Genomic DNA, 23,276 nt, shown 5'->3' on the forward strand with positions numbered 1-23,276 from the left:
GTTAACCCTTTATATTTGCAAATATAAATGTCAAACACTAAGTTTTGTATGAAATGAACAACTGATTCAGACAAACAAATGGAAATAAGAAAACCATAGAAAGTATGACACTTCTTGTTTCTACATGCTCAAGTGACAGAAACTAATTGGTATTATCTGGCATGCACAATAATAAAAATATTTGTGTTCATAAAGACCTAAAGGATGCTAAGAGCATTCTTGTTTGGTTCATAACTTCATATACCTATCATCATCTCTAAAATTTAGGGAAATACAAAGAATTTTTCTTTTTCAATCAACATCAGGATCATCACCCTAAAACTCATCCCTAAAATTTGAGGAAAAGCTATAGTAGTTTCCTAAATACAAGGACTCATTATTCACACGTATATTTATTCTATATATTTTTTTTTGTGAGTGGTTATGAGTGAAAAAAAAAGGTAATATAAAAAGAACAAATTTATATTATTTGATTGAATACGGATAGATATGAAATTACAGAATAATAATAATAATAATAAATATATAGTCTAACTGCCCCTCTAGTCCGTCTGGTCTGAAGTCTGAACCATAATCATCTGACACAAATAAAAACAGTTTAAAAGAACTCAAAATAACTGATTATATCTGGATTCTGATTTGACCGTTTTGTCTTGTACGATACCGAGACAAGTGGGTTTATACATGCAAGTCTATTTGTGTTTTTAGAGAAATAAAATAAAGAAAGTGCTTGTTTGTGATATGGTGTGGGGGTTGACAAGTGATGTGCAAATTGAGGTGAAAATAAGTTAGCCAACCTCCCAATGGCAATTGGGATTGGGAATCCTACTTGTGCCTAAACTTGGACCACAAGGTAAACCAAAGCCCACTTTCAACTACAACCCAACCACACTCCATTTTTCTTTCACTTTTCCCTTTCCATTTATAACCAACTTCCTACTCATATACCTTCTAGAAACTCTCACTCACTCCTACCAATCACCAATTTATATAAACATAATTAATTATATAATATACATTAGATATATTGTCTTAAAATATGAACGTTTGTCCATGATAAAAGAAAAAAAGTGCACGACAAAAGAAAGGTTCACCAGAAACACAATGTGGGATGTTAGTTCCAGCAGCATGATTAAATAAATATGAACATGGGTAGTAAATTAATGCAAAAGTAGTTGAAGAATTTGGGAAGGTTAGCTAATTACTCTATATAACTATTGACCTAAAAGTTGTTCAAAAAGATCACACTTTTGTGCCATCTATTCACTCAATTTACCTACACTTCACTTTACACCTACATCAATCTCATCCTACTTTTTTTTCAATTTTCCTACCTTATGCAGTTATATTATTTTACAGTTTACACCCACATGAACCTCATCCTACCTTATACACCTACATTGACACAAACATTTTATGCGTTATTTACAAAATGTTGGAGGGTAGGTTTTACTTCATTCTCGTTTTAATTACTATCTTCTTTTTTGAAAGGCGAATTTTTTAATTCTTGTAAGAATTGAACCTAAGACCTCACACTTAAGTGTATTAAAAGACTTTATCTTGCCGCTGGACCACCACACATTATTGTAGGGAAATTAGAAAAGTTAAAATTACACAACGTAGACCACTTATTAAGTGGGACTTATGCTCTATACTTGACTCAAACAAATGAGTCTGTTTTAATCACCTCTATCACATTTGTAATAGATATCGATTGGTTGTTGAAAAACTTGTTTGTTTCGCGCCCCCGAAACAATAGTATTGCCATATAGATACTATAAAACACCATTTTGTTTCCCTTTGTAATAATAAGTTTATATAAATCATTTAGTCAACAAATTTGGCTTTCCTATTATTAAACATTATTTGTATGGGAAGTTTTACATTCAAATTTTAACAATGTGTATATTGACTGGCTCCTTTTAGTCTACAGACAAGACTTTGACTGGTATTGCCTTCATGTTCTTTAAGACATCTATTTTGATTGATTACACAAAGAATTATTTAACTTATACTATGATAGTATTATATAACAAAGTATATTCATCTTGGATCAAGATTGTGTTAAAATCCTTATAGCAATATTACATCAACTGGTCCTATCTTCTAGAGACATGTACTGTATTCCTTAAAATCTAAAAAAAAAAAAACAAAAGTCTAATCTAACCATCTTCCAATAAAATGTGTCCAATTTTATATATTTTCATATAACCTTATTTTCTATAAAGATTAAAAAGACAGACTCTAAAATCCCATCATGCCACTTTAAAGATCAAATCATCTGATTAAATATTTTAAAAGAGGATGAATATGTTATCATTGATAACAACATTCACTAAATATCTTTTGTTTTTATTTACATGATATGGTAATATCATCATCAACACAAGCCCACCAGCCACTCCCTTAAACCTGTCTCACCAACTCGCATCTAGAAGCACTTATATTTTATACATTTCTCTCTCTCACACACACAAACACACACACACAAACACAACCCTTGTGGCCCTATATAGTCAAAACTCAAAAAGCTTATAAAATCCCAAATCAAGTGCTCAAAACGGCCGGCTTGTTGCTTCACAATATTTTTGATAATAAACTATAAACAAGAAATAAAGATGGGAAGGTCTCCTTGTTGTGAAAAAGCACACACAAACAAAGGTGCATGGACCAAAGAAGAAGATGATCGTCTTATTGCTTACATCAGAGCTCATGGTGAAGGTTGCTGGCGGTCACTCCCCAAAGCCGCCGGCCTCCTCCGCTGCGGCAAAAGCTGCCGCCTCCGGTGGATCAACTACCTCCGCCCTGATCTCAAACGTGGCAACTTCTCTGAAGAAGAAGATGAACTCATCATCAAACTCCATAGCCTCCTTGGCAACAAGTAGGTTACTTTTTTTCAAGATTTCTTCAAATTTTTAATCTTTTTTTGTAAACAAACGATACCCATATGCAATTTTTTTTTTTTTAATTTTCCAAAAGAAAAAAAAAACTTTTTTAGTCTTTTATTCAAGATTTTTTCAAATTTCTAATCTTTATTTGTAAAAAACAATACCCATACCTCAAAGTTTAATTTTTTTACTTTCCCAAAAAAAGGTTATTTTTTAATCTTTTTTTCAAGATTTCTTCAATTTTTCAGTCGTTATTATCTATAAACAAACAATACCCATATTTCAAAATTTATATTTTTTTTAATTCTAAAAAAAAACTATTATTATTTATTAACAACCCTTTTTTGAAAATTTTCAATCGTTATCTATAAACAAACAATACCCATATTTCAAAATTTAATTTTTTAATTCCCAAAAAAACTATTATTATTTATTATTTATTATTTTATTAACAGCCCTTTTTTTTGAAAAAAAAAAATAGGTGGTCTTTGATAGCCGGAAGATTACCGGGGAGAACAGATAATGAGATAAAGAATTACTGGAATACCCACATCAGAAGAAAGCTTTTAAACAGAGGAATTGATCCGGCAACTCACCGGCCACTAACCGGTTCCGACAACCATCAAAATAATATCACCACCACCACCGCCGCCGCCGGTAACTCCTCACCGGACGTTACCACCACAACCACCATCTCATTTGCACCCACCACACCCATTTCAACCCATCTTGTTAAACATGAAGTTGAAGATATTAAAATCATTAATAATAACGATTCTCTTGATCACCGGAAAATCAAGAACCACTCGCCGGAAAATCAAGAAAGATGCCCAGATTTGAATTTGGAGTTAAGAATTGGAATAGGCCCAGCACAAGAACAAAACAACGCCATGTCATCATCGTACATACCACATCAGCAACAGTCAGTTGAGTATCACCGTCAGAAACTGGTGACCGGCGGGAGAACTTCCGGCGGTGCTATTATATGTTTTGCGTGCAGTATGGGTATACAGAATAGTAAGGAATGCAGTTGTACAAGTAGCTTGAGTGGTACAAGTAGTAACAGCACTGGTTATGGTTATGATTTCTTGGGTATGAAAAATGTTGGCTTGGACTACAGAAGTTTGGAGATGAAATGATTTTTTTTTTAATTGGGTAATTTTTTTTTAACTAAAATATTTTGTATATGTCTAGACTTTTTTTTATTGTATAATTATATTTATAATATATAATTAATAAGTTAAATCATTTTAAGAAAAGAAATAGTGATTATATATCCCATGTGCAATGTCAAAACTTTTACGTTGTAAGATGTAGGGATGAGCATATCGGTATCTGATACCGAACCGATACCGATACCGCCTAATACCGATCCCGAATTTCACCCAAACTAGGTACCGATACCGATACCGAAACATGTCGGTTAGGTATCGGTACGGTACGGTATCGGTATTATACCGTATTTTGAGGGTCGGTATCGGTATAATACCGATACCGTACCGTACCGATACCGAAAACGCCAAAAAGTGGATACCGATCGGGATACCGATCGGGATCGGGATCGAAACGGGATCGGTACGGGATCGGTATGGAATCGGTATTCGGTGGTATATGCTCATCCCTACTAAGATGCATTTAGCAAAACATAATTGAGGAAACTCATGATTTATGTATATTGTATTGTATCTAGAAACTGAATAAAACTATAAATAAATAGAAATATTAGTGCCGTTCAAAAAAAAAAAAAAGAAATATTAGTTTTATCAAATGATTCCTAAGATGTTTATATAATCTTACTTCTTACTATACTAATAAATGAAAATCTTTTTCGGACACGTGTCACTCTCTGGTGTTTTCTCACCTTATTTTTTTATTTATTTATCACATTAAATAATAATAATCTTATACAAAAATTTTAAAATTCAAACAATAGATGTACTATCTTGAAAATTTTAAATTCAAACATTGATTATATTTTTAATATCATGTGTCATTTTATCTCAAATTTATTATTAATATTAATATCTATATCTATACTATATAATAAAAGAAACCATTTTGAGGACACTTGTTATCATATTAAGCAATGTCTTATGGATAATTATTATTTTAGTTTAATATTTTTTAATTAATTATTAATATTTTTAATTAATTATTAATATTTTTAATTAATTATAGATAATCCTCCTACTAAATATTATTTAGTTTAATTATTACTTTTATATTTATCTATTTACTTCAAATTCAAACATACTTATCTAATTTGATATTAGAGTAACTTACGATTTTAGCCCCTGTGGTTATATCACTTTTATCCTTTTAGCCCAAATTTTTTTTAACATCTGAGCCTTCAACGTCTTTTTTTCTAACCCTTTTGGACCCTAACGTCTTTTTTTCTAACCATTTGACCCCTAAAAGTAAATGGATTTGAACGTTTTGTTTAGTTTGGTATCAAATAGATTTTACGAAACTTAAAATAAAATTAACAAATAATAAAATTAACCATTGTACGAATTGAATAAATCTAATTTTGTATATCAAATAATAAAAAGTTATATTTTAAAAAACCTCATGTATTACACGGGTCGAATAAATGTAATTTTGTATAGTAAATAATAAAAAAATATATCTTTAAAAAACCATATGTATTACACGGGTTTAATAAATCTAATTTTATATACCAGTAATAAAAAAAGTCATATCTTTCAATATACTAATGGATAATACTCGATACGCGATGGATATGGTGATTGTGAAGATGGTTCTTGAAAAGAAGATATGTTATTCAAGAAGATATATTATCATTTCAATATTTACAAGTTTTCAATAAATGGTTAAATTTATTGAGACTTCGTTACATTTACAAGTTTTAAATAAAGAGTTAAATTTATTGAGACTTCGTTAACTTTTTATTATTTAATATATAAAATTATATTTATTCAACCCGTGCAATAAAGAAGGTTTTTAAATTGTTTTATTATTTAGTATATAAAATTTATTTATCCGACCCGTGTAATACACGGGGTTCTAACCTAGTAATAGTATAAATGATAATGTTACTCTCTAATCCATTTTGATCAATCTAAAATTACCTCTATTTAACACCAAGTATAAATGGTTATTACGACTCTTACAGTTTTTCACTTGAATTTATTTTAAAGTTAACATGCCTATGTATTTTATAATTAATATAACATGAGTTCATAAATTTGCATAAACATAACAAAAGTTTAAAAATGCATAAGTTACAAACTTAGAATAACATTATTGTAATAGAGTTAATTGCTACCAAAGCTGCAGCAAAACAACGCTAAAACAACAAAAAATAGCCTTTAATCAATGTCATTAGGGTTCATGGTAGCATGAATGGTTCTCTAGTTCATTGTGTTTTGGAGAAACAAACCAGATTTCGTATGATTTCTGAATAGCGTGAAAGTGATTCTCATTGAGTTGCTTCAATCGTATTGGAAATGAGAAGGAACCGGCTAGAACATTGTTCTTTTGTTGCTTGGAATAAAACATGTAACCTTGGGTTATTATGTGTAGGGTTTCTTGAGTTTAGTAGGGAACATTCCTAACGTACTCATCACATGATAAGCATATTAGTTAAAGTTAAAAAGAAAATGGATGGTGTTAGAGATATTGAACCCAACTCGGTGACAACCGAGTCTCCCTCCAAAACCATTTGAATTTGAATGTTGTAACTGCTTTGTATCTAGTCAAATACTTAGCTAATTTAGTTCATAATTTCTAGCACTTACATTCCTAGTCTTTAGCTCATTCAATGTATATATTAACCATGCATATCAATGAAATCCATAACAGTTGATACTTTCATATGGTATCAGCCAGGTTTCACCAACCTTAATTCCTCACCTCCGTCCTTCGATTTTCCCTTCCTTCTTTCCCATCATGTCTAACTCTACCAATGCGGTTGCCACCCCAGTCTCTACCACACCCGCCACACCTCAAACCATCACTATGGTTAACTTCCCATCCTCCCTCAAACTAACCTCCACCAACTATCTAAGTTGGAAAACCCAACTAGAAGCTATTCTTCAAGGTTTAGATCTCTATAAATTCATTGACGGAACTCACCTTGCTCCACCCCCAACCAAAAATGCCGATGGTTCCACCATTCCACATGCCGACTACAACACCTGGTACCGCCAAGATCGACTCTTATTTGGGGCCATTGTCGGTAGCCTTTCGGCCGAAATCGTTCCTCTCATAACCAATGCTAAAACATCTCTTGAAGCTTGCAAAATATTGGTATCCACATACGCCTCTCCCTCTCGAGGCCACATCAAACAACTCAACCATCGCCTAAAGAAATCTACCAAATCCAACGATCAATCCATCACCACTTTTATGCAAACCATCAAAATCTTAGTCGATGAACTCGCCATTCTCGGCAAACCCATGGATCCCGAAGATGTCACTGACATCGTCCTCAACGGATTGGATCAAAAAGCCTACAAAACTGTGATCGAATCTGTTCATGCTCATGACAATCTGATCTCCTTCCATGAACTACATGAAAAACTTATCAATCATGAACTTTCCTTATCCCAAACCACCCTTGACCCCGCCTCCATTCATCAACCGGTGACTGCTTTTGCTGCCCATAGTCGCCAATCTTTCAAACCATGGTCTTCCCGCTCACCAAACAATAGCCCCGGTATCCTACCCACTCCTACTTCTGCTCCAAACCAACGCCCTTTTCTAGGCAAATGTCAATGGTGCTTCCTTAAGGGCCATTCATTAAAATCTTGCCCAAACTTTAAGAAAACTCACCCTACTATATCTCCTCCTACATATACTCGCTCCAACACCCAAAACAAACCACAGGCACACATGATGGCAATGCACAATAATATGGATTCGGATCTATCATGGTTGAAGGACAGTGGTGCTTCTCACCACATCACAAACGACCTCAATGCTCTCTCCATGCATACTCCTTATGATGGTACCGAGGATCTCATCATCGGTGATGGTTCGTCTCTTAAAATTACTCATGTTGGCACTATCACTCTTTATTTCTCTAATATTCCTATCGTTCTAAAAAATGTCCTTTGTGTTCCTTCCATCTCTCGTAACATAATTTCAATATCTCGTTTATGTCTTGATAATAACATACTAATCTTATTTTTCTCCTCTTATTTTATTATCAAGGACTTCCACACTCGCCGAACCATCCTTCGGGGAATCGCTAATCATGGTCTCCATGAGTTATCCTTTACCAAGTCTCCACATGCTTTCCATTTGCAAACAAATAAGGCGTCTTCTTGGCATTATCGCCTAGGACATCCACACTTGAAAGTTTTAAAGCATCTCGCTTCTTTTGTTCTGTTTATTTCCAACAAACATGAATCATGTAATTCTTGTTGCATTAATAAAAGTCACAAACTTCCATTCTATGTCTCATCTATGACTTCTAATGCTCCTTTACAATTATTATTTTCCGATGTTTGGTCATCCCCGATTACTTCGTTTGATGGCTACAAATACTACATTATTTTTGTTGACCATTTCACAAAATATATTTGGATTTACCCACTAAAACGTAAATCGGATTCTCTTCACATCTTCACTCGTTTTCAAAATCTCGTTGAAATTTTTTTCAAAACAAAAATAAAACAATTATTCTCGGATAATGGTGGCGAATACATCAAATTATCCTCTCACCTTGCATCTTGTGGCATTTCCCATCTCACCTCTCCTTCGAACACACCCGAACACAATGGATTTGCCGAACGTCGACCTCGCCACATAGTCGAAACCAGGTTAGCATTACTCTCTCATGCCAAAATACCTCTTACATTTTGGCCATTTGCCTTCACAACCACAACCTATCTCATCAATCGATTACCCACCGCCACTTTAAATAATGACTCCCCTTTCTTCTGTCTATTCCATATCAATCCGAACTATGAAAAACTCCATGGCTTCGGTTGCCTCTCTTATCCATGGTTGCGACCTTACTCGAAACACAAACTCGAGTCTCGTTCTAAACCATGCATCTTCATCGGCTACTCCTCCTCTCAAAGCGCCTTTCATCTTCTTGACCCACTCACAAATCGTATTTATACATCTCGTCATGTTCATTTTGTCGATCATATCTTCCCATATGAATCTCTTGTTCAAACATCGACCCCTCCTACACCTCCACCGGATGATTGGCTACCCCTCACTACCCAACTACTACCCACTTCACCACCCGATGATCCTTCTCCTCAGCCCCCTACACCCATGCCTTGTCCTGCCTCACCCCAACCACCAACCACCACCACTCAGAATATTATTACGCCACCATCCACAATCGTCTCCCAAACTCTTCCTACCTCATCACATCCCACTACCACATCTCCTCCTTCCTCTCCCATACCCACATCGTCCGACTCTTCCCCCTCCCACTCAAACGATCGTCCTAATCCCTATCACACTCGCCCAACCAAGAAACCAAATCCAAAATATCATAACTCAGACTATGTCCTTTACCACTCTACCCTTCATTCTCTTCCCGAACCTTCCACCATTACTCAAGCTCTCAAACAACCTTTATGGCGCAATGCTATGCAAGCCGAGTTTGATGCTCTTAAAAGAAATCAAACTTGGACCCTTGTTCCTCCTGATCATGCTCTAAATCTTGTCGGTTGCAAATGGGTGTATCGTACCAAATTTAAACCCGATGGTTCTGTTGATCGATTGAAAGCTAGACTTGTCGCTAAAGGCTTTCACCAACGCCCCGGTTTAGACTATGTCGAAACATTCAGCCCCGTAGTCAAACACTCAAACCCGCAACTCTTCGCCTCATTCTTGCCACTGCCACCTCTTTTAATTGGCCTCTTCGCCAACTCGACATTAATAATGCTTTTCTCCAAGGTAACCTTACCGAGTCCGTTTACATGACTCAACCACCCGGGTTCGTTGATCCTTCCCTTCCTAACCACATTTGCAAACTCAACAAAGCTATCTATGGTCTCCGCCAAGCCTCCCGGGCTTGGTATGACGAACTTAAAAGATATCTTCTTTCCGTTCACTACACACCCACCATTTCGGATCCCTCACTATTTATCAACAACACCTCTTGTTCCCCTATATTCATTTTGGTCTATGTCGATGATATTATTATCACCGGTGCTAACTCTTCTCTAATACACTCTTTTATTCAATCCCTTGCAAAAAGGTTCTCTCTAAAAGACCTTGGCGATCTCTCTTACTTCCTTGGCATCGAGGTCATTCCTCATTCTCATGGTCTCTTTTTATCTCAATCTAAATATATCCTCGATATCCTTACCAAGGCCAACATGAGTAATTGCAAGCCGTCAACCACACCTATGTCGAGCTCCTCTACTATCACTGTATTGGATGGTGACCCTCTACCCTCTCCTACCGATTACTGTGCACTTTTCGGTGCTCTCTAATATTTGGCCTTAACCCGTCCAGATATTGCCTTCTCAGTTAACAAGCTTTCACAATTTATGCATAAACCAACAACCACTGGGAAGCTTTGAAGAGATTACTTCGGTACCTACATGGTACTTTACATCATGGGCTTTTCTTCAAACGCAACTCTCCGTTACAGCTTCATGCCTTTACCGATGCTGACTGGACTTGTGACCGTCCCTCTTACGGAAGTACCACTGGTTATAGTGTTTACCTTGGCTCAAATCCAATTTCATGGAGCTCTAAACGTCAACTTACACTCGCCCGTTCATCCACAGAAGCCGAATTTCGAGCAGTTGCCTCCACAACAACTGAAAGCAATGGCTCATATCCCTCATGTTCGAACTTGGTTACAAATCTACAGTCACTCCAGCAATCTATTGTGATAATCTAAGCGCCACCCACTACTCGGCAAATGCGGTATTTCACTCACGAATGAAGCACCTTGCCTTAGATTTTCACTTTGTTCGCGAGAAGGTTCGTGACGGTACTATACGGGTTACTCACATTACCGGTGATGATCAACTTGCGGACGCTCTCACAAAGCCATTACTACGCCAACGATTTCAGCTTCTCACATCCAAGATTGGTCTTCTCTCGCGTTCGTCCATCTTGCGGGGGCATATTAAACCCAACTCGGTGACAACCGAGTCTCCCTCCAAAACCATTTGAATTTGAATGTTGTAACTGCTTTGTATCTAGTCAAATACTTAGCTAATAAGTTCCTAATTTCTAGCACTTACATTCCTAGTCTTTAGCTCATTCAATGTATATATTAACCATGCATATCAATAAAATCCATAACAGTTGATACTTTCATAAGAGATGCCAATAAAGTTGGAACTAACAAAAATTTCAGAGGTAAAACAATATTTTTATTCTTTTTGGAGGAAAATATATGTTTCTCTTAAACCTAGAGAGCAAAATCGAATTTAACTATAAAAAATTGTTTAGCACATACGTGAAAAGTGAATATAACTTATAATAAAAGATTTCAATTAATGTCACATAACAATCTCTCCTTTAACTTATTGATAATTTATAAAATAATAATAGATTAATATCTAATTCAAATATTATTAAAATAGAAACTCCTTAAAATAGAAATCAAATAATGAAAAAAATAAAAGATAAAAATCTAAAATAAATCAAGACTTATCATCTATTCAAATAACGATTAAATTGTGAAAACATATATAATTTTCATAACACATAAATATCATATTAATGTTGGGTAATCTTGATGTTGCGGGTTATTTACGGGTCAAGTACGGGTTGAGTAGGATACCGGTTGTGGTTAAATGAGTTGCCAAGTAGAAAACGGGTAATTGGAGCATGGATATGGGTTAGAACCGTGGGTCATGGAGCTGGAATGGGTCAACAGAATATTTGGTCCATGTTGACCGAGTTTGGAGGAGAATTAGATGGGATGTGAACGGTGGAGTTGTTGTTGAATAAGAGGAGCACGTTTACTTATTTTTGCATGTGTTTATTTGTGTTTTTCTTATAAATAGCATGTAGGAGCATTAGTTATTTTGTACTCTCAATTCTAAATAATAAGAAAGTTATAAACAATAATACAATCTTCTTGTTCGTGAGTTTCTTGTGTTTTTGTGGGGCCTGATTTCCAACATTTGGTATCAGAGCAAGGTCGAGAAACGAGTGCGGGTTTGAGAGTCGTTTGCGGAGAAGAGGGAGCATCCCCTTGAAGCTACAGAGGAGGGCTGTTTAATGTTGTGATCGGAAGAAGTACCGATCGCGACTTGGTGATCGGAAGCAAGGAAACTGAATGAAAAAACATATGGATCAAGTGCATGTAATGGTGTAATCGGCTGAATAAAAAAAAGGGACGCACAGGAGGTTCAGTCGATTGTGTCAGCCGGTTAACCGAGAATAGTAGCAGAGAAGATGGTGATCAGTCCGGTGACTGAAAACCAGTAATACAAGGCTGTTCAAGACATTAAACGTGCAACGGTGACCGGTGATCAACCGGGATAGCCGCATTGGCAGCGAAAGTATGTTATCGAAAGCCAGAATAACCCCAGCGAAAGCAAAGTATGGCGGTGGTGTCGTCGAAGGAAGAAGCAGAAAGTCACGATTGGCCAGAGAAAGAAGAAAGTTTGCTGATCAGAAAGGCGTCGCAAAAGGAAGAAAGAAAGAGAAAGAAGCTGCCAGAAAGAAGAAAGAAAGTCGCGACTGACCAGTGTGAGAAAGATAGAGTCGTCGCCAATCGGAAAGGAGAAAGAATGACTCAAAAGAAAGAAGCAGAATGAAATTACGATTTCAGTCTATCGCAAGAAAGAAAGAAAGAAAACGGTGCGGTAAGAAAGAAAGTGCAAGCATCGGCTAGAAAGAAGAAAGTATGAGTGTCGATTAAAAAGAAAGAATGAAATCAACAACCGAAGAAAGAAAGAAAACCGAATAGCAAGACCGGACCCGTGTGGTTCGTAGCAAGATCGGACATTATGTTCGAATGGCAAGTCGGCAAGAACGGATTCGAATAAAGCATGCAAGAGTGATTCGAATCAAGCAAGAAAACCAATTCCAGTTTTAGCATGGAAAGCAAGAATGAATGCAAGCAAGAATCGAGCAAGCAAGTAGTAAGGAGAAAGAACCCACATTAAGATTATGGGGGTGAATGTCGGGTAATCTTGATGTTGTGGGTTATTTACGGGTCAAGTACGGGTTAAGTAGGATACCGGTTGTGGTTAAATGAGTTGCCAAGTAGAAAACGGGTCATTGGAGCATGGATACGGGTTAGAACCGTGGGTCATGGAGCTGGAATGGGTTAGCAGAATATTTGGTCCATGTTGACCGAGTTTGGAGGAGAATTAGATGGGATGTGAACGGTGGAGTTGTTGTTGAATAAGAGGAGCACGTTTACTTATTTTTGCATGTGTTTATTTGTGTTTTTCTTATAAATAGCATGTAGGAGCATTAGTTATTTTGTACTCTCAATTCTAAATAATAAGAAAGTTATAAGCAGTAATACAATCTTCTTGTTCGTGAGTTTCTTGTGTATTCGTGGGGCCTGCTGATTTCCAACAGTTAACTTAATATATATTATATTGTACACATACTTATCCTTGGTTATTTATTTAATATTTCATTTTAGTCGTATTAACCTACACATAATTTATTAGGTGTAATATACAAATAATTATAATTTTTATAACACAAAATATCATATTAACTTAATTATATTATGTTACAGTTTTAATTTGCCTGTGAATAAAACATGTATAATTTTTAAATTATTCGTTTAGTCTCCCTCTCTTTCAATCTTCTCATCCCCCCATATTTCATTGATTCACTGCACAACTTTCACAATTCCACCAACAATGAACAAGCCTACCATTGTTGGAGTTGTTTGATTCTCTCTTTCGTCGAGTAGAGCAAACATCTATTGTTCTACATCAATACAAGGTACCACCATAACTTCTGTAGTGCACGTCGTTCAAATTATATGATAGTTGTAATATGGTTTTAAGATATTCCGATGATTGCGACCTATATGATAAAACTCAAGAAGATGAACAATAAGAATTCTTGGTTTTTAACTTTGTCCTCTGGAACATGTGTAACTAGCTAAATAAATTAATAACGATATCTCCATTTCCGTACTGTTAAACTTATTTTAATCAACTACAATTTGTATTTTCTTTTTATGAGCTTTAAACTATAGCTTTAAATTCTTTTGAGTCTTGATTACCATCTGTATGAATTATTCAAGTGGAATTTACAAAGAAATTACAAAGTTGATTAGAGGTGTTGATTATGTATTTTGTAAAATCAATTTGAGTTGTAAATTGGGGAGTGAAAAAAGAATCAATTACATGAATTATTAATTAACGTATTTAAACCTTAGTGAATCTGATTTGTTGTTTTATAATTGTAGGTTTGTGTGATCCATTCGTGGACTTATGCTGAGAATTAATATATACGTGTTTATTTTGTTATCGTGCTTAAGGTACGGATAATCCGACTCATTCTACTATATATAGTGGATCACTCTGCAACCTCTTTTGTTATACTTTTAAAGATTATGTGTTACTCCGCTTTATCTAATCTTTCTCTTATGATCAACTACTTGATACAATCTGTGACGGTATGATTAGACCACGACGTCTCTGTTTTATTTGTGTATCTATGTGCATGAGGAAACGTTTTAGTTCCGCTGAGATGCAGTCTTTTATTATTATTATTATTATTATTATTATTATTATTGTTATTATTATTATTATTATTATTATTATTATTATTATTATTATTATTATTATTATTTGATCAAACACATTCAAATTACAAAATATAAAACCAAGTTTTAACCTAGTGTTTAATAAAGGGAAATAAATAATTTAACCCAAGATAATATTAAGAGCGTTCACATCCCATTCTTCTTCTTCTCTATCTACGTAATCTAACTAAAAAATATATTTTTCTCAAAAAAATGTATATTTTTATACACCTCACACATCGCATTCTCCATCTTTATCTTTCTCACAAACGCTTATTTTATTCTTTTTTTATCTTTCTAATTATGCACTAACACGTCCAACTCTCTATCTCTATCATACTCACAAACATTTATTTTATTTTTTTTCTCTTTCTTTTACACTCTCAAAAAATATAGAGGTGTACTATATAAGCCACTAAATATAGAGGTGTACTTTAGTTTTCTCTAAAGTATTCTCTTTTATAGGGAATTCATTATAGTAGTGTTTTAGTTGTTTTCTTTATTTTTTTTCTTCTATAATATAAAGAAATGATAAGTGTAAAGATTCTAATGTGAATCCTCTTAAATGGTTTCTTCAAATTGTTCTTTAAAATCTAGAGATAAAAATCATAGAGGATGGGATGTGCATGCTATAAGTGTTGGTGAATTTGTTAGCATGATTGAAACTTGGTTGACTTTCTAAATAATAATTATACGTTGTAGGTAATTTCAAGTATATAAAAGAACAAAACAATCATGAAATGTTGAAATCTAAATGCGAATTTAGAGGAAAGGAAGAAAAAAGAATTGTTCAAATTTTGTCCCATTACGTGGAAAAAAGATGCATATGTGATATGTCAAGAAAGAGACACCTTTGAAAAGCGTATTGGGTTGTTGTAAAATGCTGCTTTGGGCCGATAGATGGATGGATAATACTCGATACATTACGATATTAGGTGTTGTTTCTCTTAAAAAAACATGGTGATCTTTTAAAGTATTCTTATATATATAAGAAATTAATTATTTGTTTTTTAACGGCATTATAGTCGTTTGAAGCTCGATATTTTCCCCGCTCCACTCTGTCAACGCTAACTAACTCATTTCATATTATACTCTTGTTGTTGGAAGAGAGAAAATCATATTTTCAATCTAACGCGGAAAAATAAAGACATCGACTTAAAAATGACATAAAAGAAGAGGACAACCTTGAAAGTGAAAGGAGATAATGAAAGCATGATTGAAGAACACTTGATGGCAACAAATAACAACATAACGGCGAATTTGCTTCCATAGTTATGGCACAAGATATGGCGTGATCTTGTTGGCGGCATGCGAATACAAGAGCTTTGATTGTGACGGAAGAAACTCTAAACGCGGTGTCATAAGGTGCAATGAAAAGAGTTGCATTTTCTAAGTAAATGCAAAGTTTTGTTCATATGATATTATGATTGTGTTGTCAGAAGAGTATGGTATTGTTGTAATTGTAAGATAAAGTCCACGAATCTTAAGCATGTCACATAAACTAGGATCATACGCTTCTTTAAGGAAAATCTATCTGTTGTGGGCTTCAACATATTTCTTCTTATTTTGCTATTTAAATCGAAAAGCTACAATTCTTGTTACACGAGATTGCCGCACTATCATCTTTTAATTCCTCACATGATCGTTAATTCTGATAGAATAAAATTTATTTCCAGTTCTGCTTGTATACATGTTATTTTGAACTCATCTTATGCAATTTTTGAAATAAATTCAAGTAACTGATAAGTATTGCTATAAAATATTCAAATTGGTAATAAAAGAAATGAGGTCAAAAGAAGGTGCTCATTAGCTCCTTATTAAGAGTTAGAACTTACAAGCATAAACAATTATTGTTGCACATTTTCTTAGTTTTTAGTCAAATATCCATAGCATAAAAATCACATAGACATATACACGTAAAATGTAATAACACATCTTGAAGAAACACCAAGTTAACCTGAGGGTTTAATTTGTGGGATTAGTCTCATTCACAAAGGTTAATTTTCTTTCTTTCTTCGCCTAATAATCGCTTGGTCCGAATCTAATCCTGCAAAACAATACAACATCGTGAATCTCGTTACAAGGAGGAGAGGTGGGGGGTTCTCCTTGTAACTACCCTCTGGCGTGAGAATAAGAAATCGTTTTGAGGATAATAAGTGTGTGTTAGGAATGAGATTGTGAAAGAAACGATCCTTAAATCTAGAGATGAAGTCCTTTATATATAGCCGAAGAGTGTGGAGAAGGAGATGGGCTCATGGGCCTTGGACCAGACGCCTCCATTAAGAAATATCATGTTTATCTCCCCTGACACGATCATTAATGTGTGAAGAGGATTTAGGAGTTGTTGCATGGTGATTGGAGCCACGTGGCCTGAGAGTTGTCCTTAGTGTCAGGTCTGTCATCAGTTCTGAGTGGAAATTGTGGAGCAGTGATGTCACACCCCAACCGATGGCGGAAACATCGGGATGAGACGAAGTGTGTAGATTGCAAGAGACTTCATAACGCTATTTTGTGTCAAGTATTTAATAATTACATTTTACATGGTTTGAACTAGAATACCACAAGATTAAAATAAATAATGCACAATAAGTATTCAAATAATTAAATTCATTTCATTGATAATTAATTATTACAAGTATTGGAAACAGAATACAACATAATTGAAAGCAAATTATAATACAACGAGCAATAAAGTTAAAATGCGTTTCTAGGCAATCCTACCGGATTCATCTGTCACAATCCTGCAACATGTATTAAAAGCATGGATCAGTACAAAAGCACTGGCGAGCATACAAGTTTGAATATAATTATAAGTATAAAAGTTTGTCTCAAATTCACATAGCATTTATTATTCACGTCGAAACGAGCATACATAAACAACTTAAACATAGCAAGTAGTATGAAATTATGATTTTTAAACTAGCATGCATAAACAGCCTAAGCATAACAATATCGTGGGAATACAAGTTGAAACTAACAAGTATTAACAACCTAAGCATAACAACGAACGTGTTCGATGAATTGTGTGTTTGATTATATTCGATGGAGGAAAGTGGATTTTATATACATGTTGCACCCCAAAAATGCGTTAAAACGTAAAAAAAGGTCGAGTCTGCTCACTTTGGTTGCGTATGAGAATTCCTTGTAAATAAGCGCACGAGTAATGGTGGAGAATTTCCAAAATAACGAACGAGATACGTTTATCCGAACAGTGGCGAGATGATTCCCGTTGCGAACTTCGGTCGTCTCCGACGTATTCGATAAATTCTGGGGACGTGATCTCCGACGTGGTTACGTGACTCCGGTGGTTTGTTATCGAATTAGAGAAAGTGAAAGGTGTTGTGGTGGTGTGAGGATTTCTCCGGCGACTTAGTTTGCTCCGACGATGTTTCGAACCTTCCGGCGACTTGATATTGTAACAGAGAGACGAGAGGGTGTAGGGGTGTGTGTGTCACCGGAGAAAGAGAGTGGAGGAGTGAGTGGTGTGTTTGGTCGCCGGAAGTGGTTTCGAGCCGGAGTTCGCCGGAGTTCCGTTCCGGTCGCCGGAGATTAGAGCGAACAGGAGAGGGGGTGCGGCTGCTTATGATCTGTTGTAGGGTTTTTGATGTTGAAACAAGAAGATCAGGGGGTTTAATACTAGGTTTGGTTAGTGGGCTTTGGGCTTGGGCCCAAGGCCCACAAGCCCAATCTCGTGCGTTTAAGTGGCCCGTAATTCCTACATGACCCGTTATATAAAAAAATCCTAACTCTCCGTAACGTCGTAAATTATAATTTTTGATTTAAAAAAAATATATAAAATAGTGTCGGTAGTCGTTGATGTCGCTTAAAAATGCGTTGTTTTACGTTTTTATTCCATTTTTCGATATGATTTTCTAAAAATAGAAAACGAACTTAAATTTTAAAAAAAATATAAAACTACGAAAATACGAGGCGTTACAAGTGAATGGCACAATGTGATTGGTTACACGTCACTGTCCTTTTGTACTGTTTGTCTCCTGCACGATTGGCTATCATGGGAGTTGTCTAGTCAGGGCTTGGCGCCAGCTGATTGGCTGCAACTCTTTCCACCTGTATTATTTTTACTTGCACCAGTGGTCATCGTCGGCTCTAAGCTTACAAAGCTTGCGCCACAATGATAAGAATAATTGAATGCTATATTGGTTTTAAGTTGGGTATGATCCTCCAGCGTGCTGCTTACTCATGGTCGTGCATGCAGGCGCAAGATCTGAGACCATACCTCCTCCCTTATGGTAATGAAAATGTGTATGAAAATGTAATGAACACTTATAGCGTTATTGTTGCAACTTTTGGCCATCATGAAATGGAGTAAAGGTGTTGGAAGTTTTGTTTCCTCACCGGATTGGAAGACATGTCTTTGGTGTGAAACTCCTCGAAGGCGGGGTTTGCAGGATGCAGTCTTCATCAGTAATGTGGCCGTGAAAAAGGCATCTTGTGCAGTAGATTTGATGAGTTGTCTTCCACATCTGCGGGACCCTAAATGCGAGCTCTTTTTGCTCCACTCATGTATGGGTGTCGCTTATTTGTTGTTCATCCTTAGAACGTGCCAACCTATGCATGTTAGGGAGGTTGTTTCTGTTTTTGGTAAAGGCTTCCGGGGAGGGATCGAGGATATTGTGGTTGGCGAGAGTCCATCTATTGAGGATTTTCAATGGATGTTGCATCTCTTCCAACCCATTTTGGGGGATTGGGTTTATGGTTAGCTAAGGATCGATATATACATATGCTTTCGTGGCCTCGATGCACAATCTTGGAATTTGCATGATTACATTCTTCGAAACTATGGTATTGTCGGGTTATAATCTTATTAAGGGCGTGTGCTGGATTACTTGCACATGCCCCTTCCCAATTTCAATCTTGACGGTTTCTCTAATAAGGATACCCCCCCCCCCCCAAAAAAAAAACCCATGATGCTTTGTTAAGTGCCCTGTTTAGTAGAACTGTCCGAGTTAGGGAGAGAAGTTTGATCAATCTCCTCTCTAAAAAGCGATGCTTGAGTGTCTCCAGGCCCCTCATGCTCAGGATTTTCTGACAGCCATCCCCATTGAAGGACTTGGTCAACACCAGTCGGTTGTGGAGTACCGTGCAATCCTTAAGTACCGGCTAATGATCCCTCTTTTTCCGATTGATGAGCTATGCGAAGTTTGTCGCAAGATTTGTTTAGATATCTTTTCAAGCATGTGGTGCATTGCAAGGAGCTACCTTATTTTAGATAGAGTAAATTATAAAAATCGTCCTTTATGTTGACATCATATTGCAAACGACATCCTTTATCTTCAAAAAGTACAAAAAACGTACTCGATGTCTACAAACCCTTGCAAGTTATGTCCTTTAACCCTAACTCAGTTAGTTTTTATGGTTAAGTCTGACTAAATGGACCTCACATAAGGATATTTTGGTCATTTTTCCCTAAATACTAAAATAATAAACATAAAAAAACCCCCCTCTTTATCTCAAAACCCACTCTCTATTCCTTAACTCTCTTTCTCTACAATCTAAATGCAAAGAGACAATTAAGGTATCTGCCACCACCTCCATACACCACCACCACCCCACCAGACCACCACCTCCACACACCCCACACCGCCTTTCACCACCACTAAAACCCAAACCCACCACTGCAAATCATAACCCCCAAATTACATCTTCCACAAATACCACCTCAACGATCCAATCTGAAACCCATCATCAAAATCAAAAATACAAAGAAGTGTGTGTACTAAAAACCCCAATATTATTCTCTCTAGGGCTAAATCAGTGGGGTGTATGGAAGTGGTGGCAGTTATGACCATTAGTTATTTTTATTCCAATAATACACAGGCAAGGAAGAATCATAATTTTCATGAACATGTTTGTTGCCATTAAATCATTATCTTTAACAACAGATGGAACATTTTTTGTTGTTGATTCTGCACCAATGGTTTGGGTATTTGATTTGAGTATGAGCAATTGATTTGAATTTGAATCTTTTTCCCAAACCGAAGCGAACTACAATTTTGAGTATATTAAATGACTACTTTGTCTATATTTATATGAGTAATTATATTGGATAGTTTTTTAAACCTATTTACAGAATTTTTTTTAATTTTTGTTTTACTTTAAGCAACCTCTCATTCTCTCTATGTTCTCTTCTGGGTTGATTTAGAGTCGTGGCTTGACAAATCCATTGGGAACTTTGATAACGATCAGTGATTTTGAAGAGCGATTAAAAGCACTTCACATGCAGAGGTGGATGGAGCTAAGTGGAGTTATCTCATGTAGTTTATAGTTTTGAGTCTTTCGAATTGAACAAAGTTAGTTCGTATCTTAAAGCATGAGTCAGAGTCTTTCGAGCTGAACAAAGTTAGATCGTATACTTAGAGCTCGAGTGTGTACTAAAAAACCGGTGGGGTGTATGAAGGTGGTCGCGGGTGGGTGACAATGATGTATGGAGGTGGTGGCTGAACCTTGAATTCTCTCTCTCCATCTATTCAGATTGCAGAGTGAGAGGTTTGAATGGGGGAGAGAATGAGTTTTGAGATGGAGAGAGAGGGACTCTTTTATATTTATTATTTTAGTATCTAGGATAAAATGACCATAATACCCTCATGTGGGTTCATTTTGTTAGATTTAACTATAATAACTAACTGAGTTAGGACTAAAGGACATAACGTGCAAATGTTTGCAAATATCGAGTATGTTTTATGTACTTTTTGAAGACAAATGACATAGTTTGCAATTTGGTATCAAAATAAAGGATGGTTTTGTAATTTACTCTTTTAGATACAAACATAATTTGGTCAAGGATGTTCTAGGTGATATTCTAAAGCGGGCATGGATTTCAGCTAAAAAGGAGTGTCCCCTATTGAAGAGAGGCTTGCTATACAACTAGTTGATATTGTAGTATTTGGGTTGGCAGGGGGAAAGATGTAACACCCCGAAAACGGGTTTGGTAATTTAAACCCGGTTAATATAAATGAATGGGTAAAGTACTGTTAATGATAAAAGTTAACCTGTAAACAAAACTAACTAGGAATAATTAACCTATTTGATTATTATATTGTTAGTGATAAATATTGGATAATATATATTATTAATAAAAATCTAAATCATGAGGGACCAAAAGTGGGAAAAACCTAAAGTTTAGGTTTATCATGATCAAAACTCAAAACACACACACTAAGTGTGTGTGTGTGTGTAGCGACCATGAGAAGAAAAACAGGGAGCAAACCCTAGTTCACTCACGAATCATTGAATTGAAGGGGAAATTGAAGCTCAAATTCATGATTGAAGGTATATTAACGATCACCCCGACAAGGGAATCATAAGGTATGTAAAATTTTTGGTGTTTGTTGAAGTTGTGAAAATTGATGAACATCATAAGTTGAGATTTATATATGAATCGTAGAGGCTATGTTGAATTAGTGATGTATACTTGCTTAGGAACAAAATCCTAAGTGAAAATTATACATATGTTGCTATGATTTGAGTATTTAGATGAATTACCACACTTAGATAAGTGGGTTTTAATATTATGATGAAATTGATGATATAATTATGATTAGAATCATCATACATGATAGTGATAAGAAGATGCTTGAATAAATCTAAGAAATTCGGGTATATGTTCATACTTGTCGTTGGGTGGGTTTTGTATGATACGAAGGAATGAATGTTATATTCATGTTAAATGAAGTTTGAGATCATCATGTGTTATGAATAATTGAAGTTATGCTAAGTTAATGTTAACAATTGCGTAAACTTAGTTAAGAAACGTAATTAAAATGGTGGCTTAAGAATAGTGCTTACCGGGTAATTTATGAAAACGCCTAAGAGAGTTCGTTGAACTTAATTGTGCAAATATATAAGTAAATAGGCGATTGACTTTTAAAAGTTAAACCGACCTATGTTAGAGTTCAAAAAGTAAAAGTGGTATAAAGGTTCATAAGGTGTGAAGGTCATGATCTAGAATGACTAATCTAACCACCTTGTGAAATTATATGATAGTTTGACGTTTGACAAGCTAGGTGGAAGCTTGGGAATGAAGCGGGTCAAACGAATCAAGTATGAAGGAAAAACATAAATTGGACGCAAGGTAAGTAAAACTTACACCCCCTTTTATAGAATGCCTAATTATTATAAGGATTATGAATATGATAAGCTAATGTTTGAAACGTGATGTTTCGACGTAAATTGATATGGGTCAGAACATGTAAAAATGATGAAAAAACATAATGGATGGTAAAAAGGAGTAAAATGGTAATTTAGTCATGTAATGACGAACATACCATGAGATTTCGAAATGTCACCTTATGGTGTAAATCATATTGAGAAAAAGGGTAAAATGATAATTCAGTCACGAGTTGACAACTGTGAGTTTAATTTTAAAAGATACCCTTTGGCGTAAGCCAAGATGGGTTAACTATGTAAAAAAAATGAATTTAAGACATATGACCTTATGGTGAAAATCCGTAATAGGTCAAGTGTGTGTATTGGTAAATAAATACCATGTTGTTATAAATATAAAATGTTTGGTAGTTTAGGCCAAACGGGTCAAATGGTGATCTTAACACCATTTGAGAATAACGACTAATAAGTGCTTGTCGAGTCTTATACTCACAGGGTAAAACGGAATACGGAATTTGCGTTGCTATTAATTAGCAAATTATTAAGGCAAGATATTAAAATGGGTTATACTTTGA

At 35.4% G+C, this 23,276-nt stretch overlaps 1 protein-coding gene across 1 annotated transcript; it reads left to right on the forward strand.

Annotated features, from left to right (window-relative positions):
• Positions 1-2,494: 2,494 nt before the first annotated feature.
• LOC110921140 (myb-related protein 308) lies at positions 2,495-4,136 on the forward strand. Its single transcript, XM_022165410.2, has 2 exons — positions 2,495-2,881; positions 3,370-4,136. The coding sequence occupies exons 1-2, from the start codon at positions 2,619-2,621 to the stop codon at positions 4,025-4,027; spliced, it is 921 nt and encodes a 306-aa protein (XP_022021102.1). The 5' UTR covers positions 2,495-2,618; the 3' UTR covers positions 4,028-4,136.
• The last annotated feature ends 19,140 nt before the right edge of the window (positions 4,137-23,276 follow it).

This window comes from Helianthus annuus, chromosome 17, assembly GCF_002127325.2.
Source record: "Helianthus annuus cultivar XRQ/B chromosome 17, HanXRQr2.0-SUNRISE, whole genome shotgun sequence".
Classification (NCBI taxonomy): Eukaryota; Viridiplantae; Streptophyta; class Magnoliopsida; order Asterales; family Asteraceae; genus Helianthus; species Helianthus annuus.